The sequence below is a fragment of the Ipomoea nil genome, unplaced genomic scaffold, assembly GCF_001879475.1.
Source record: "Ipomoea nil cultivar Tokyo-kokei standard unplaced genomic scaffold, Asagao_1.1 scaffold3104, whole genome shotgun sequence".
NCBI classification, from domain to species: Eukaryota; Viridiplantae; Streptophyta; class Magnoliopsida; order Solanales; family Convolvulaceae; genus Ipomoea; species Ipomoea nil.
The window spans coordinates 276,289-295,105 of record NW_017619532.1 but is presented as its reverse complement, the minus strand read 5'-3'; the positions used below and the strand labels follow the sequence as shown (position 1 = coordinate 295,105).

Sequence of the window (18,817 nt, the reverse complement as noted above, 5' to 3'; positions counted from 1 at the left end):
ATTTACCATACACACCACAACCAATTTATCAATACCCACCAACACAATTTGATTCAATATTTTATTATGGCATCTTATTTCGGGAGTTATACTTCTCATGCCACACCATCTTCTTCAACAATCGTGGAAACTTCTTCGGAGACAGATGAGAGTTATGTACCCGAGTCAATACCATCAAGCAGTGACTATACTACGGACGAGGACATAGATGAACCAGTTACAGTTGACTTCCAAACTATGGGACAAACTGCTCAACAATATGGTGGTCGAGGTACAACTGTCCCTGATTCTGCTATTCCTTTCTACCATTCTCCAATACCACAAATGACAACGACATTCAGCCACGGGTTTACAGAGAGGGATGACCAAGAAATGATGTCATATGACCCCTCAACAAATGTCATATGCATCGGAATGGTTTTCCCAGATTTTCCCATACTAAAAAAAGCTGTATCAACATAGAGTATTCATCCGAGGCGGAGCTTCATAACGAATCACAAGAAAAAAAAAAACAATTGGAAAGTCTCGTGTCAAAATTTCCATGCAATACCTTCTTGTGGCTGGACATTATTAGCAAGGAAATTGCATGGGGCATCTTCTCAATGGATGGTGACAAAGTTCTTTGATACACATGACTGCACAAAACAATACAACCAAGGAGGGGCAGACAGAATGTGCAGCAGCGCACTAATTAGCGATTTGATTTTCCAATAGATCGCTGCAGACCCACAATACAAAATCAAACACATCCAAGTATATGTGCGCCAACATTACAGTGTGACATTTCGTATAGGAAGGCATGGTACGCCCGACAAAAATGCATTGAGATGCAGTACGGGAATTTCCAACAATCCTACAATGATCTCCCCCAATTCTTGTGTAACTTGCAAGTGTCCAACCCGGGAACGATTGTCGAGATGGAGTGTATTCCATCCGAACTACGTGGTTCTGAATACATTCATTTCAGGTATGCATTCTGGGCTTTCAAGCCGGCAATTGATGGATTCCGCTATTGCGTCCCAGTTATTTGTATTGATGGTACACATTTGTACAACCGGTACAAAGGGCATCTCCTTCTAGCATGCGGATACACTGCAAAAAAGGAAATATATCCACTGGCTTTTTCAATAGTTGACTCGGAAAATAACGCTAGCTGGACTTGGTTTCTACGACTACTCGTTGTACATGTCTTTCCCGATTACGATTCAATGTGCATCGTTTCGGATAGACATGCTGGAATTGAAGCGGCGTTTAAGGACGTCATAGAATTGCATGGCCGAGTGAAATGTAGGTATTGCCTTCGACACCTTCGGAGCAATGTACTAACAAAGGTCAGCAGAAATCGGTGGTTACGTAGATTGATATGGGAAGCTGGTACTGCTGTTACAACAAATCAATTCAATGAAAACATGCAGACCATCCAACAAAATTGGCCCAATGCATACAACTATCTGGCAGCACTCGATGAAGAGGCATGGACATTATGTCACGATGGGGGTCATCGGTACGGCATTATGACAACCAATCTATCTGAGTCATTTAATAACTCGATTAAGAGTTGCCGAATATTGCCTGTCACGGCAATTGCACGAATAACTTTTCACAAGTTACGAACAATGTTTGCCGATAGGCGTACTGCGGGGGAGATGATGCATCAACAGCAAATGTTTTTCATGCCAAAGATTCAAGAAGATTTGGTTGCTAGAGAAAATGAGTCAAAAAATGCAAGCATTGAAAGATATAATGACACTCTTGGCATTTACGGCGTTGCTATAATTTCTGGATACATGGCTCACAGTCTACACCATCATTTTCACATCAACTTGGCTGAACGTACATGCAACTGCGGCAAGTGGAACATGGACGGAATACCGTGTGCACATGTGATAGCAGCTTGTAATTTCCGAAGGGAGGCATTTTACCAATTCGTGCCACAAGTATACTCCGTCCAAAACTACAAGAATGCTTACGCAGGTAATTTCTATCCATTGGTCGAACATACTCAGTGGTCAAATCATATCACTTACCTTCCGCCTATTAACGCTAAGCGACGAACACAAAGAGGCCAACGATGAACAACAAGATTTCCCAATGAAATGGACTTTAGTAGCAATCGCAGAACAAAATGTAAGTATTGTCGAAAGACAACACACTCTTCTATGCAATGTCCAAAATTAAATCATTAATAAAATCGAATGTTTTAGTTCAACACTCTAGTAATTTTTTTTTTTTTTTTACTTACAAGTACATCAAAATAACACTTTTAATTAAATAATGTCATAAAAATTTTTAAATTTACTTATATAACAATTTTTTTTTTCGTATGACTGTAGCAATCAGATGAATTCTGATTGCTACAGCCACACAAAATGACAAACGGGCTCAATTAAAAGTATTAAAACTCACAGACTACTAAGTCTGAATAGGACTTTGCTAAAAACAAAGTCCTAAAAGTCTACGCGGATAAATGGAAATAATATATCATATTTAATTGGAATACAACATTGCTAAAAACAAAGTCCTAAAAGTCTGACACGGATAACTTGGAATAATATATTATATTAAATTGGAATACAACACTGGAATACGAAGACTACATAGACTACATATTCTAAATGAAAAAATGAATTACAAAATACGGTGGACATACGGCAAGCTTAAATCGCTAACGCGGATAACGAGTCTCTATAGGAGAGAAATGCACTCCACAAAAGACGGTTTTCCTTGCTTGGTGTCCACATTCCATGCAGTGACATTTTGGAATCCACCATATTTATTTTACCCATTCGGGGTTATGATTCATACCACAGATGGTGGGGAAATTGTAACCCATGGAATTGCCTAAAAAATCGCTCCGGATAATGATATTCCACAACATGATAGAAGATAAGTGGCACATGGGATGTCCAAAGCGCCGATCCGGCCTTGCAGTAAAATGGCAGTTCCTCGATCAATCCAGCATATGGAGTAAACACGAAATGTAAACAAATATTATAATTCCGGATTACTAACTTACGAATATATTATCAATACAAAAAAAAAAAAAAAAAAAAAAAAAAAAAAAAAAAAAAAAAAACAAGACTTTTTTTCAACTTACCCTTTGTTCCAATAAGCGATCGAATTGGTCACGGTATGCGATTGTGGTGTGATTTGGCACTATACCCCATGTGTGTGTGCACACCCACCTACAACAATAACATTGCAAACAAAATATAATATAATTCTACAATGATTAGTACATGTAATACGTAAAAGGATACTTACCGATATGCAAGAGGGTAATCTGAGATCTCTGTGAGTGGCAGAACACGATGTGGTCATACCATTGTCAACCTCTCCCATGCCCAAATTTGTAGAAGAAGAAAACAACCACAAACCGTTGAAGCTCTCAGCCTAGCACCTCTGCACAAGGAACAGTACAAATATCCCAAAAAAGCCGATCCCCAACTGTATTGTCCACATAAGTCAAAATTTCTAATATACTCTAGCAAGTATGTTTTATAATACACCTTGCTTGTGTCCGAAAACAAAAAACCATTTAATAAATGAAAAATTAAACGGCGTGTTTCCAAAATCACCGATTCCTGTGTGCTACCCTCGTTTAACTGGCCAACCGCCGGAACCACAGTCCCTTTAATCTTTGTCTTGGTCATGAATTGCGGTGCCAAATAAAATCCAAGCAGTTCAAAGCAATTTCTCACAACTTCAGCTGGTTCATATACAGTATCATCTCCCGACACTGGCAACCCGTCCACCTTCAGCCCAAATAACACTTCCGCATCCTGAAGTGTTATTCCAACCTCACCAAATTGCATATGAAAGGCATGCACTTCCGCCCGCCATCCCTCAAGAAGTGCAGTAATTAGCCCATGGTCCAATTTAATGGACGTCAAACGAGAAATACCGTAAAATCCGGCAGTACGTAGATGTTCTTGCACTCGAGGATCAAGTGCGGCATCGCACACTGTTACGGTATCGTACCGTGCAACTTTCACTTCACAATCGTAGTTGGGTTCGCTCCAAATTGCTCTACTACGATGTTGCCTTTGAAACGTTAGCACACTTCCATCAATAGGTCCAGGATTCACTCGTTGTGCCATAACTATCCTAAATAACAATCAATGATGAAACAGTTTTAATCATGCCATATATTAGTATTTGTATATAAATTATTATCATGAATTGTATTAATTTTATATTCATGTCATATATTAGTATTATAAATTTGTATTTATGATAATCACATAGTTATAAAAAAAATTCACAAATTACATAATGATAAACTACATTATCTCTAATATTTATGCAATCATACAACAATTACACTACAATCATAAACATAAATTATGCCACAATCATAATAACAATCATGATATAGAAAAAAAAAATACACTAAAATAATAAACATACATTATGCCACAATCATAATAACAATCATGTTATTAAAGAGTAGGAATTAAAAACAATCATGCACATAGTCACAATCATAATAATAATACAATCATGTACATAAACGGCCTAGTCTAGGCCGTTTCTAATTGTAAAAATATTTATACACGGCCTAGACTAGGCCGTTTCAATCATTTTCCAGAGTCATTGTTTGATTCATTTTACTTTCAAAAAAAACCACAAATTAATTCAGTTTTCAACAAACATTCAATGGATGCATAAAAAGCACATATTCAGTCACCCTAAATTGTACATTCAAAACACCAAGAATATCACAATTTAAATCGCATTCACAAAATATAAATTTAAATCCTCTGTCTAAGATTGCCCCATCTTCTATACTCTGAGCCCGGATTCTACTATACTCTGATGAAATCTGATTATTTAAGGTAAAAAAATTGGGTCTATGTTTAATTCTATGGTTTTTAATAATGTACGGTATATAATTCAATTGACAACAAAGGGTTAGGCAGGGACTAGGCTATTTATATAATAAATTTGTTCTTCCGAAATTTGGCTTTGTCCGGCCACAGGTCAGCGATTACGAGACTCTTCTCGCAGTTCATAATCTTGGAAAAATCCATATCTTTATAATATTGTCCGGCAGGCCCGTAGAAAATTTGAAGTATAAACTTACAAACAGAAACTAATTTGACGTAAGCGAGGTGTTGATTCGTAACCGGAGCAGACAAGGTGTTAAGAGAAAAATAAAAAATAAAAAATAAAATCCATGTCAGCATTTATTACCGGTAACATGTAGGTAACCTGCAAAAAAGGTTAAATGAAAAAAAAAAGTCTGATTTATGACTCAAAATATCATGGTGCGGCATGAATAATCAATAATGGTTTAGGGTGCGAGATGACACTTTAGACTTTGTATTAAGATAGGCACTACTTTGAGTGAGTGCTAACTTCCGAAAGGAAATGAGGAATGGAAGAATCAATAGGGATATAGAAATTGAGGATGACAGAGGAATATAGTAAAAGAGTGAAAGAAAATTAAGAAGCCTAATGATATTAGAAAATAAAATAATTCATTGAGAAATAATTCTAAAAAGGTTAGTGTTGTGCGTGAGAAAGTGTTTTATATTATACAATTCAATCTTTTTTTTTTTAAAAGATGAATTGTATATACTAGTGCAAACCACGTCCCTTTTTAATTTGAAACAAATGTTATTTAAAAGCTTTTTTAATTTAATTTTTTTCAATTTAAATAGGTGTATTTTGTGAATCAATTTCTAATTTCACTCATTATCTATTTTGAACGTCATAAAATATATCAAATTCATCTTCTTAACTATCAGAATTCAAATTCAATTTGACCCAACCTAAATAAAAAGTGAATTCCACTGAAAATTATACCATAAAATGATAATTTTAAATGTCAATTTTATCTAATTTTTCCAACAATCATTCTCTAGCGATGTTTACCGATATTCCAGTAAACATCACTAGATAATAATATCATTACTCTTCTTAATATATATATATATATATATATATATATATATATATATATATATATATATATATATATATATATTACTCTCTCTCACACACACACATATATATAGACTTATGCTCAAATGTGGCCGCGTCTTTCCGTACGGTCGGTGCGATCGCTTGAGAAAGGCACCAATAGTGTTAGGAAAATACACAACAATGAAATGCACAAATACACACTAAAAAAATGCACAACACAACCAAAATAGTGCACCATAACTCCAGACACCTAAATGTGCATTTCTGAACACTGTGTGGTGCTTTTATGCATACCTAATAGTGCGTTTTTTGGTGATGCGTACCTAATGGTGCATATTTGTGTTGTGCATTTCCTAACATTGTTTGTGCATATTTGCATAACTATTGGTGCGGTCGCACGTTAAGGCGCAGCCGTACCTATATATATATATATGCTAAGGATTCTGTAAGAACAATACATAGGAGAGAAATAAGAACCAATCTCAACCTTATATTTATAAAAATTTAAAGGATCTTATTAGATTTTTTTTTTAAAAAAAAAACGCGATAGCATTTTTACAATTATCATCAAATTTACTATGCAAATTTGAACAATTAAATATGCAATCCTTAACAATTAATTAAATATTAAAACCTGGTAAATTTTATAAAATCAACGAAAAAGTTAAATTTTAAATTTAAGCTATAAATGCTAGACCTTAAGAAGTAAAAAGTGAACCATTAAACCAAATAAAAATAAAAACTCAGTCATGAACTCTAAAATCGAAACCTTAAGTGCAATGTAGTTTTGCATCTTTACAATTGCAATCTTTTAATACTAAATATGCAAAATGTGCAAACCTAGAAAAGTTTAAGAATTGTAGATTTTAGTGTTCACGTTTGTATAGCAAAGTTGGTGATAATTACGAAAATGATGCTACGTTTTTTTTTTTTTAATTTGATCTGATTCGTCTGATTTTTCCAGATGTAAGATTGAGATTTGTTCTTATTTCTCTCCTAAAGTCTTATTCTCTTTTGATCATATATATATATATATATATATATATATATATATATATATATATATATATAGGCAAAATCAATTGAGAACCACTACTCCTGTGCAAACTGCACAATTAGGCATTACAACTTACAAGATGTATAAATTACAAAAAATATATAATTATGCATTACAAGATACACAATAAGTAATTCGTATGTTTGTACAGGAGATGTGATTCTCATTTGATCATGCCCATATATATATATATATATATATATATATATATATATATATATATATATATATATATATATATATATCGTTTGTTTATTTATTTATATATATAGTATTTATTTATTTATCCTTATACTAATTTAGGACCACAATTAACTCTCCTACTAATTAAACAACTCCACAAATACTTTCTATAATTATTATACAATCATAGGTGTATCAAACACCTTCTTTTCGTTTTTGGTGGTTTTTGAAAAACATAATCTATATTTCTAATCATCTCAAGTTCGTAATGATTGGCCAAACACTTTGTGTTCAGATGACATCTCTGTGACTCTCTTTAAATGAAAGTTACAGGATCAAATTCCAATGGTGGAGTATTGATTTTTTGAATTGCAATAGATAGAAAAAGTATAAAACATATACTACTTTCTAATAAAGTTAATAATACTTTAAAAAAGCGTAGGCAATGGTTGAATAGTTAATTCGAAACTTGTTTTCTCACAACAAATCTTAAATCACAAGATATCGCATATATTATTTTTAAGCATTTACTATACCTAAAAGAAACCAAACTAATATACCGGAGTAATTAAATATGGAGTACTTAAAATTTTCAGTCCCTTTTTTTTTTTGGCTAATTTGCAAACATAAGTCCAATGTCCCAAACCAGAGTTGTTATAGCATGGAACAGGGTCCAGTTTGCAAGATAGATTTTGATTTTAAACGACGTATAAATTGTGAATTTATAATATTAGAATTGTGAACTCTTAGAATATAAATTGTGTTTTTAAATCAAAACACATAACAAAGGTAGAGTGGAATTTGTGAATATAATATTGAGTCATCAAATCCTAATTCGTTAATATTGTGTGACTGCAGTATTTGAAAGGAACTTGTGAATACAAAACAAAGTAATCTATGTTAATATTGTGTGTTCGTAGTATACAAATTGTGAACATTTAGACCCGGGTCCACCTTGGGGTCCATAGAATAATTTGAGCCCAAACAACAATCATTATACCGTGGACCCAGTGCATTGTACAACCTAGTTCTATACGACGTCGTTTTGAATTTTAATTTTGACGACGACCGTTTGTTGTTTAGTTCATGTTACAAGGTTTTTTTTTTTTTTTTTTTTTTTTTTTTTTTTAACTTTAAAGTATGCGTATGTGTTTTGTATTATGCGTTTTTGTGTCTCATGTTATGCAATGGTACGTTAAGCGTATGGATTCTGTACCTGAAATAAAGTAAATATGTCATGCGCTTTCGTGTCTTGTGCTATACATTTTTGTGTCTGTGTTATGAGTTTTCGTATCTTATGTCATGCAATTTTGTACTTAAGAATATTGATTATGTACATGAACTAATTAGAGTAAATATAAAACATGTGTATGTGTCTTATGATATGCATTTTTATGTCTCATGTTATGTAATTGTGTATCTTAAGCGTACGGATTTTGTACCTAAAATAGATTAGTAGTTATGTAACACACAACATACTGTGTATATTATTTTACAAATTTATGTCTTGTATTATGAAACTAGTTTTTTTTACGCGCTTTGCGCGAATGAGATAATGCCCATGATTATTTTTAAATAAGTATTTCAAAATATATCAATGCAATATTATATAAGAGATGTTTATCCATAGATAAATAAATGTTGAATTTGTTTATTTAAATCGGTAATTTAAAGTATATAAATTCATGATAATATATGAGAGATTGATTATAATTGTCACTAAAACAAATGTTTGCAACTTTGTAATAACGCTAGTCTAAATACTTAGTTTTAAACCGATAGTCTAAATAAGTACTACTTTTGGTTTAAATTTCTCTAATTATTCTTAATTCTCTTTTGGGTAGCATTGTCAATGTTTTCATCGTACATGTCCTCTCTTTTTTTATTTTTTTATTGGTAGTGTATCATGTGCAATTAGGTTAGTGGTGGCAGCATAGATGGATTCATCATGCAATGAGATTATGGTGTAGCAAGTTTTAGATTTGCCTTGATGTGTATATGACTGAGATTTTAGTTGTAATATGAACTCTTTATCTTACAAACACATATTGATATTTAGTAGTGGTAGTTTTTCCCCTAAATGTTTCATGTGTTGTGAGATGTGTGTCGTAAGTTATCATGTGAAAGTATTGAACAAAATATTAATATTTATTATATTTGTATAAAATACTTGGTAAATAAATACATATAACATGTTTTGTATTAGAACTTTGATATTTAATTACAGGGTAATGTAAAAAGAAGACAATGCACAATGTAGTGATTAGTGAATACAATAAATTAATAAATTTGACGTTAAGAAATCTTTGAATTGTAGAAAATAAATATAATATAACTAATGAAATTATATTTCTTTTATTTTTTTTATAATGAATAATTTTTTTTAAATAAAGCATTATAGACATCTAATTCTAAATTAATTAAATGCATATGTATTATTTTTTGTTGTAGCTACTAATTATTTATATCTACTATACTAATAAGAGCCCAAGAGAGCTAGGCCTATAATGGGTAGAAAAAATGGCGGTCAAATTTTTTAATCAAATAAATGGCTCAGATTGATCAGATTTTAATTTTTCCTTAATATTACTTAATTTATCCTTAATGAATATGATTATCCGTTAACATTTCCGTTAAATATTATCTTTTTCGTTAATTTCTGTTAGTTCACCTTTAACTTACTCATTGATTTCAATAAGAAAGGTATTAGGTTCGAACCATCCCAATCAAAGTTGGCATAATTAGTACTCTATTTTACTCTTATTAAATTGAATAATAATTTAGTAGCTCCAACAAAAAATAATACATATGCATTTCTTTAATTTATATTTATGTGTCTACAATGTCTTTATTCCAAAAAAAAAAAAAAATATTCATTATCAATAGATTAAATAAGAGAAATAATTTCATTAGTTATATTGTATTTATTTTTCTGCAATATAAAAATTCTTTACATTCAAATTCATCAATTGATTATTCGCTACATTGTCCCTACAATGTCTTTATTAAAAAAAATTATTCATTATCAATAAATTAATTAAGATAAATAATTTTATTAGTTATATTGTCTTTATATTTCTCCAATGTAAAAATTCTTTACATTCAAATTCATCAATTGATTATATTCAATACATTGTCTATTATCTTTTTTGTGCACTATTTTTTAATTAAAAATCAAAGTTATAATACAAAATAATGCAATATATTTATTTACAAAGTATTTTATTAATACCATAAAAAAATTAAAAAAAATATAATTAATAAAGCCAATCATATTAACTACTTGAGGAATTTGTTGACAAAGAGAGTATTCAAATCACACAACAAATTGAAGTGAGAACTACCTCCCGATATCATTGTTTGACAATCAGCAGTTAGCGGTTAGCGTTAGTAGATTATATTAGCGAATTTGACCAGCGAATTATATCAACGGTTGGTAAAAAGATATTTGAACAAATTAACTGTTTAGATTAACATGTAAAATGACCTAAGGGTATACATATATTTAATAATAATAATAATAATAATAATAATAATAATAATAATAATAATAATAATAATAATAATAATAATAATAATAATAATGATAATAATTGTTTTAAAAAAATATAATTAAGCCAATCATATTAACTACTTGGAGATTAATGGACAAAAAGAGTATTCAAATCACACAACAAATTGAAGTGGGAAACTATCTCGCAATGTCCTTGTTTGGCAATCCGTAGTTAGCTCTTCAATATTAGTATATATTTAATATTTTATGCCCTAATTTTTATTTGCTCTCCCTTATGTCCTGTATTTAGTTTCAACCATACCTATACAATTATTTTATTGACAATTATAATCAATCTTGACTATATTATCTTGCATTTGTAAACTTAGAATTGTCTATTTAAATACGCAAATTTAACATTCAATTATCTATGCATGCACAATTTCAATATAATCTTGTCTTGATATACTTTAAGTATTTATTAAAAAAAAACATTGGGCATTATCCCAATCGCGCAATGTGCGTGTAAAAAACTAGTAATTTAATAAGAGTAATAAAGTGTCGTACATACTTTTCATCAACAACAATAAAATCAATGATTTTTTTTAAAAAAAATTTCCATTCCTTGTTGAGACAAATTGTTTTGAGAGTTTGTTAATGACAATTGCTATCAATAGAGGATGATAATAAATAATTCAAATTATATGGTTACAATATATATTGTTATAATTATATAGTAAAAATTAACTTACAAATTTCTTTAGAAGTTTTCATGCATTGATAAAATTCTGATGTGTAAACTTGTTCAATTGGAGCTAGTAGGATGTTAACATTGTCAATTATTTGAAAATGGTCCTACTGTTTTAAAATCCATGTGTAATTGTATTTATTATCAACAACTTTGTAGTTAGGCCGCGCAGGTCTGACAATGATGTAAGAACAATTTTGTCCGATAAAAAAATAATAGTATAATATTTGTAAAGTAATGTACAATTGTACCATTATAAAAATATATATATAAAATATTAATACCATAATGACCTAAATCATTCCAATAATGCAAAAACATAATTGAAATATTAAGTTTTGTTCGAAATAATCTAACGAAGATTACTTATAAAAAAAAAAAATTTTAAAAAAAACCTAAATTTGTTTTTTTTTTTTTTTAAAAATTCAAGAAAATCAAATGATTTTTAAAGTTCTTGATTTATAATCTTTGACGCTCAACTTTGAATACTATGTATTTAGTCGGACTAATTATTTGATCAAAGTTTATGTTAAACTTTTATATATTTTTAATACATTTTAACATATTCATTCATAATATATGTGTAACAATTATGCTTACTTTAATGGGATGGGGTTCGAACCTAAGACCTTTCGTATATAAATTACTGAGTAAGTTAAAAATAATAAATAGTTAACGGAATATTCCGTTACTAAAGTTTATACTAACGGAATTTAGGGTTATTTAAGGGAAGAAAATAATATAATAAAGGGTAAATAAGGAAAATCATTAAAAAAAATACTAAAATCAAAATAATATGAACCATTCACTTTAAGAAACAATTAGTACCGACATTTTATTGTTCCAGTTAAGGGCCTAACATTATTGGCTCTTATTAAATTTGTAGATAGATAGATATGTGCCTATAGGGGCAAATTATGTTGTGCATCCGCGTGTACCATGCATGGTGCACACGGATGCAAAAACGGCGTCGTTTTACTTAAATAAAAATAAAACCATTTTCGATTACCATTAGTTACGTAAACATATGTTCATAATTTTATAATTTCACATTCTGAATTTATAGTTATGAAATTATGGATGTTTAGTTATGTAATTCTGGATTTATAGTTATAAAGTTATGGATGTGTAATTATGCATGCAATTCTGAATGTATAGTTATGAAGTCAAAATTTCACATTCAGAATGTATAGTTATGAAGTTATGGATGTTTAGTTATGCAATTCTGAATGTATAGTTATGAAGTTATGGATGTATAGTTATGCATGCAATTCTGAATGTATAGTTATGAAGTTATGGATGTGTAGTTATGCAATTCTGGATTTATAGTTATTAAGTTATGGATTTGTAGTTATGCAATTCTGAATGTATAGTTATGAAGTTATGTATGTGTAGTTATGCAATTTTGGATTTATAGTTATGAAGTTATGGATGTGTAGTTATGCAATTTTGGATGTATAGTTATGAAGTTATGAATGTGTAGTTATGCAATTCTGGATTTATAGTTATGAAAGTATGGATGTGTAGTTATGCAATTCTGGATGTAAAGTTATGAAGTTATGGATGTAGTTATGCAATTCTAAATTTATTTTTTTTTTAAGTCGAACGTCAAACCGACGGGTCGTTTTTGTAACCTTGTGCACAATGCATGGTGCACACAGTTGCACAGCATAAAGCTCCGCCTATAGGACATATATTATCTACATAAATTAGATTTGAGATAAGTATAGAACATGTGTATGTGTCTTGTGTTGTGAGTTTTTGTATCTAGTGATATGAAATTCTGCACTTTAAAACTATTAATTCTATACCTAGAATAGATTAAAATTTGTGTTGAAACATGATAAACGAAAAACTACATAATCTGTTAAAGGTTAAATATCAAAATGGTATCATTTTGATCTAAAGTTCACAATGTTATGTGGACCCTGGTCCGCGATATAAATTGCCTTAAAATTCTGTCCTTTTTCTTTGGGTTAATTTGCAAACATAAGCCCAATGTCCCAAACCATAGGAAGACCTAGAATAATGAGTAATTGTGTACATTGTGGGCCTCTGACTGTGTAATCACATTGTCACTATATGCCTTTAATTTGGAGTAAGTGAAATGCTGATCCATGTCCTTGGCTCACTGATTCATCTTCCACCTTCCTTTGGAGATATGCATAAAGTACTTCCTACCAAAGTTGAAAGTGAAAGCGTACAAATCACTAATGTCACCTATTTTTACCCATTATTTTATATGAAATAAAAAGCATTAAATAATTAAGCATGTTGCCCACTCTAACATTTTTGAAATAATCATGTCGCAAATGATGTGACATGATAACTTTAATAATTAATATGATGATTTCGTCTCAAAATAATTAAGATAAATAATTAGACTTAGCTTAATGCAAATTAAGTATTTAAATTTAGTTTTATTACATAAAATTTATATATATATATATATATATATATATATATATATATATATATATATATATATATATATATATATATATATAAAGTTTTGCTATATCAAAAAAGTTGAATTAAAAAATATATGAAATTATTAAAAATAAAAATGAAAAATATTGATGGGACTAATGTGAAGTATAAAGGACATTAAAAAAAGATAAGAAAAGAAAATAGAGAGATAATAAGAATAATAATTTTAGAACAAAAAACAGTTTTCTAGGTATTATAGTGTGTATATGTATCTTCTTATCAATTGATAAGTAATTTGCATTATATAAGCATACGTTTTTTTTTCTTATGATGAGAAAAATCAGTATTCACTATCTGAGGATATACACTGGATAAAGCCTGTCTTGTGACTCTAGTTATCAAAGAACGAACCATAAGAAAGTAAACTAGTCTAGGTTGTCGATAGTTGACCATTTCAAACTATGAAGGCTAATAGACCGACTGCTTCCATTGAGAGTCAAACTTCCACGTATTTTAAATTTAAAAATATGCAAGGAAATCATAAAAATGGATCTTCCAAATAGAACTTTGATATTTTTACTATTGTCAGAGACAAAAAGAAAAGCTACAACATCATATGATACAATATTTGGAGTTTCAAAAATGAAAATAAGTAGAGATAAAACTAAGCAAATAACATCTAATGAAGTATTATTGATTTTTCACTCATCACCTAGTTGAGCTAATAATTTAAACATTTTTATTATTTTTGAATTACAGCCTTGTGTTACAAGTTATATGCAATCTCCTAAGACAAAGTTAGTCCAGAAGAAAATGTAATTCCAGCTAAATTTGAACCCTTCATTTGGGAATCAGGCAAAGGAAGCCATTCCCATAGGTCCAATCTCTTATCATAACTTAGCCAAATTATGTTCCATGAGCCCTCCAAATTGGACATCAAGATAGCCCTAATTATGCCATCCCTTTCTTGCATACATCCCATCATAGCCCCATATGGCTTTCTAATTTTATCAATTAGACCATTTGGTAGCCTTGAAACCAATTCCCATCTCCTCCCATTTGAGCTCAACCCCCACAACTCTATGCCCTTCAACATCCTCACTAATTCACCAGTGGCACAGGCATTTTCTGATGTGACAATCAGCATATTTGCGTCACCGTATACATGTAGTCGGTTCATTGCGTTTCTCCAACTAAACCCAACTACAAGATGACCACCCTCATTCTCCCTTTCGACATATCTCGGACGCAAAATCATAGTTTTGTCACGTTGAGGTCCGGTTGCGATAATAGTGCTTCCAAGACGACTATTAGAAGCGCTTAAAAATATATAATTATCTCTTTTGAGACTATGTGGTAAATCTCCAATAACTTCTTCTGCTTCCCAAGAGTACCATTTGTCAATTTTGGAATCATACTCGAATAAAACAGGACCGTTTTCACATATTTCAGAAAATAAAAATCGAAAGTGTTTTGTCTCACGAGGACAAGAGAGTAATTTCATACCCGATCGTCGCCACGATGAAGTGCCACGTGGTCCTAGAGGACTTGGGGGAATCTTTTTAACTACCCTGGTCAAAATGTCAACGGAAATAACTTCCTGGCTAGTGTTCAAAGCAAACAGGAAAATATTACCCGAAGCAGTCAAAAAATAAACATCTTCACCCGGCGGAATCACCGGCTTCAACATATCTCCGATCAGAATCTTGAACCACCGGTCGGAACCGCCGGTGAAGCCGTGGAGCACCGCGTCGCGCCTCCACCGCTTCCGGTAGACGAACAGCCACGTGGCGGAGCTGGAAAGGAGATTGTAATCCCGGACAAAATCTTCGTCGGAGATAGTCGAGAAAATGGATTTATTCACGGTTTTCAGTCGAATGATCTCCGGCAAGGCTAGCCGGAGAATTATGTGCTGTATGAGCTCGGAGGGAAGCAAGCAAAATCCGATGGTGTTTGTGGCAAAATTCCGGTGACTTTCCATTAAAGAACGGATCGGAGAGACTGCCGGAATGGTGTAGGTGGTGATAGTGCTATTATCACAATTCTCACTATGGCTATATAATGTCACACTTTCTTGGCGTTAAGTTAGGGAAATTTTATTATTATTATTATTTACCTAATCTCATAATTATTACTCTAATTATATATTATATACGGAGTATTAATTAATAAAAAGGGAGATGTCATTTAGGACAAAGACAATAGATGTCTACAAAGCATCCTATGTCATAGTCGGGGGAATGAATGGTGGAGATTGGAGGCTTACGATTTTCTCAAGAAAATTTGGAAATTTTAATAATTATATTATTTGAGACTAATAATGTGATTAAATTATCTCATTATAAAGTCAAATACATTCTTGCTAAATGTAAGTCACGAGGATTGGGGACTTGGGGTGACTGAGTTATCAATAATTTGTCGAGATTAGATAATTAGATAACTTAAAATGAATATTAAAATAAAATTAGGAAAAATAGTGCTTTTCTTTTTGTCAATATATTTATTAAAAAAAAATGATATTATCCCGTCTTGAGTTTTTTCTTTCCAACTTTCTCTCATGATGTGATTTTCATTCATTGGGTACCAATGAATTGGTTTACCCTATCACTTATTAAAAAATAAATTTAGCTATCAATAAGATGATGTTACATCAGGAGGAAATTCTTTTAAGAAAATACAGGAGTTTATAGTATTGTTCTTATATAAATAGAGATTTTGAACCTTCAATTATTAACATAAGTATTATTAGCCCTCTATTTTTCACGAGATGTCAATTTTGGTAACAAAGTTATTTAATGGAATAAGGGATAGCTTTGCCTACAAAAAATAAAATGTACAACACTTCAAATACAATATAAAAATCTATTAGCACCCCCAAAAAAGTCAAGTATATAACATATATTATCACATATAAAGCTTTTAGAAGAAGATGACGACGACGACAATAATAATAATAATAATTTTAATGATTTATAATAAATATTCCAACAATGTTCTTAATTAGTTTGAGAAAGAGTATTAATCATCAATTCAAATTGCATAATTAGTTAAAATTACAAAAACATTACCTCAAAATGGTTGGTCAACTAACGAGATCATAATTTTCATACTTAAGGTTACAAATTTTATTCTTGCCAACATATTTTTGGTCAAATCCGTTACACATGGTCTTTCTAGTGCTTTTTATCTCTTTTGTGTGGTTTACGGGATATTACACATTAGTGAGATTTACAACTCAGATCGTCAATTTTGGATATAAACTGGGTAAAAGGTTTTAGTTAAAATTGTTATAAAATAAAATTTTTTACATTATTATCCTTAAATTTAATGTTTATTAAAATGATATTTAACTAGATAACCAAATTTGGAAAAAAATCATTAGTCAAAGAACCACTTATGATTAAATTGAAAGTCGATGACTAAAATTAGTAAAGATCAATAGTCAATGGACCATTTATGGTTCAATTGAAAGTCGAAAGATAAAAATTGATAAATGACAATAGTCAAGGGATCATTTTTGGAATTAACTTTTTTGAATAATAATAATATAAATATTGTTTTATTATATGTTGTGTTTATTAATATGAATCTACATTTGTTTTTATTATAGATGGCATTGTTGGGCATGCCTCGTGCATTCAATTTGTTGGGTACATATTGTTTAGTTCTGGTTAGAATATCCGCAGTGAAGAATACTCCAAGTCTCCAATTCTGTCTTATCTATTTCTTATTTTATTACTATAATCTGAATCATTGTTATTGTCGGACTTTATTTAAGTATGCATTATTTGTTTTCTTATGACTTAAAATAGAATAATTACAATATAAGTAATAACAAACTTTGAATCTGAACCTAAGTAGATATATTGCTACCTGAATCTATCTCAAATTGTATTAAACATCTGATTTATGGGAAAACATATAGCCACTATCTGAAGGTGTGCATTGGATGAAGTTCGTTTTGTGACTCTAGCCAGTAAAGGAAAACTAAGAGGTAAACCAATTTAGGTTATCCATAACTGACCGACTCAAACCAATAATGTCAACAGATAGCTCTACGAGGAATCAAACTTAGAATCTTGTGGTTACCAAACTAACGGTTCAACCAACTTAATTTTGTCCGAAATTTCCCCCAAATTGTATTCAACCTTACTTGTTAGATATGTATAAATAATGAAATACGGAGTAGTTATTTATTTTATAATAAAATAAATGGTATATTGTTAATTAAGCATAATGTTTTTCAAAAAAAAAAAAAAAAAAAAACAAACAAAACAAAACAAAACAAAACCAAAAAAGAAAAGAGCATAATTTTACATATAACCAGGTTAGGGTAATATTAATTTCTGAATGTTGTTGAGCAATTTATAAATATTTAATAAAAATAAAATTCTTATTGTAGAGATAAATATTACTTCTCTGTTTTATTTTATCTGTCCTACTTATTATTAATGGTCCAAACCAACACTTTCTTCTTTGTTTATTTTTTTTCATATTTTTTTACTTATTTTTTTTATTTTTTATTTTTTTTGTGTTTAATAGTACTTTTAGTGTAATTTCTAAATATATAAATTTTGTATACTAATGTTAAACTTAATATTATGAAAAAATTTAATTATAACTTTAATTAAGTCTCGTTAACCGAACTAGACACATAAAATGGAACGGAGAGAGAATAAAATAAATTTGAAAGGGAAAAAATAACATCATTTTCATTTACCTTTTATTAAAGAGTATGATGATGATCGATTGATGTGTTGAAATAAAAATTAATAAATTAGTGTAAATTATATCATTACTTGTTTGTTGATCACTACAAATTCCAATCAATCCCTATTGCGTTGACACATGAAAACCGCCCTTTTTTCTAATTGGGAAAGGAGATTTGGACCTTTTTCTTTTGTTGCATATAAATGCCCTTTTCATTTTTGAGTGGGACTTTATTTATTTTATTAATTTTATTTTATTAAAACAA

At 30.3% G+C, this 18,817-nt stretch overlaps 2 protein-coding genes across 2 annotated transcripts; one reads left to right on the top strand and one right to left on the bottom strand.

Annotated features, from left to right (window-relative positions):
- The first annotated feature begins 917 nt into the window (after positions 1-917).
- On the top strand, positions 918-3,397 carry LOC109166614. The gene is made up of 2 exons (XM_019315507.1): positions 918-1,974; positions 3,306-3,397. Exons 1-2 carry the CDS (start codon positions 918-920, stop codon positions 3,395-3,397), a joined length of 1,149 nt encoding a protein of 382 aa, XP_019171052.1.
- An 11,232-nt stretch (positions 3,398-14,629) lies between these two features.
- On the bottom strand, positions 14,630-15,823 carry LOC109166613. The gene has a single exon (XM_019315506.1). It carries the CDS (start codon positions 15,821-15,823, stop codon positions 14,630-14,632), a length of 1,194 nt encoding a protein of 397 aa, XP_019171051.1.
- Positions 15,824-18,817: the final 2,994 nt, after the last annotated feature.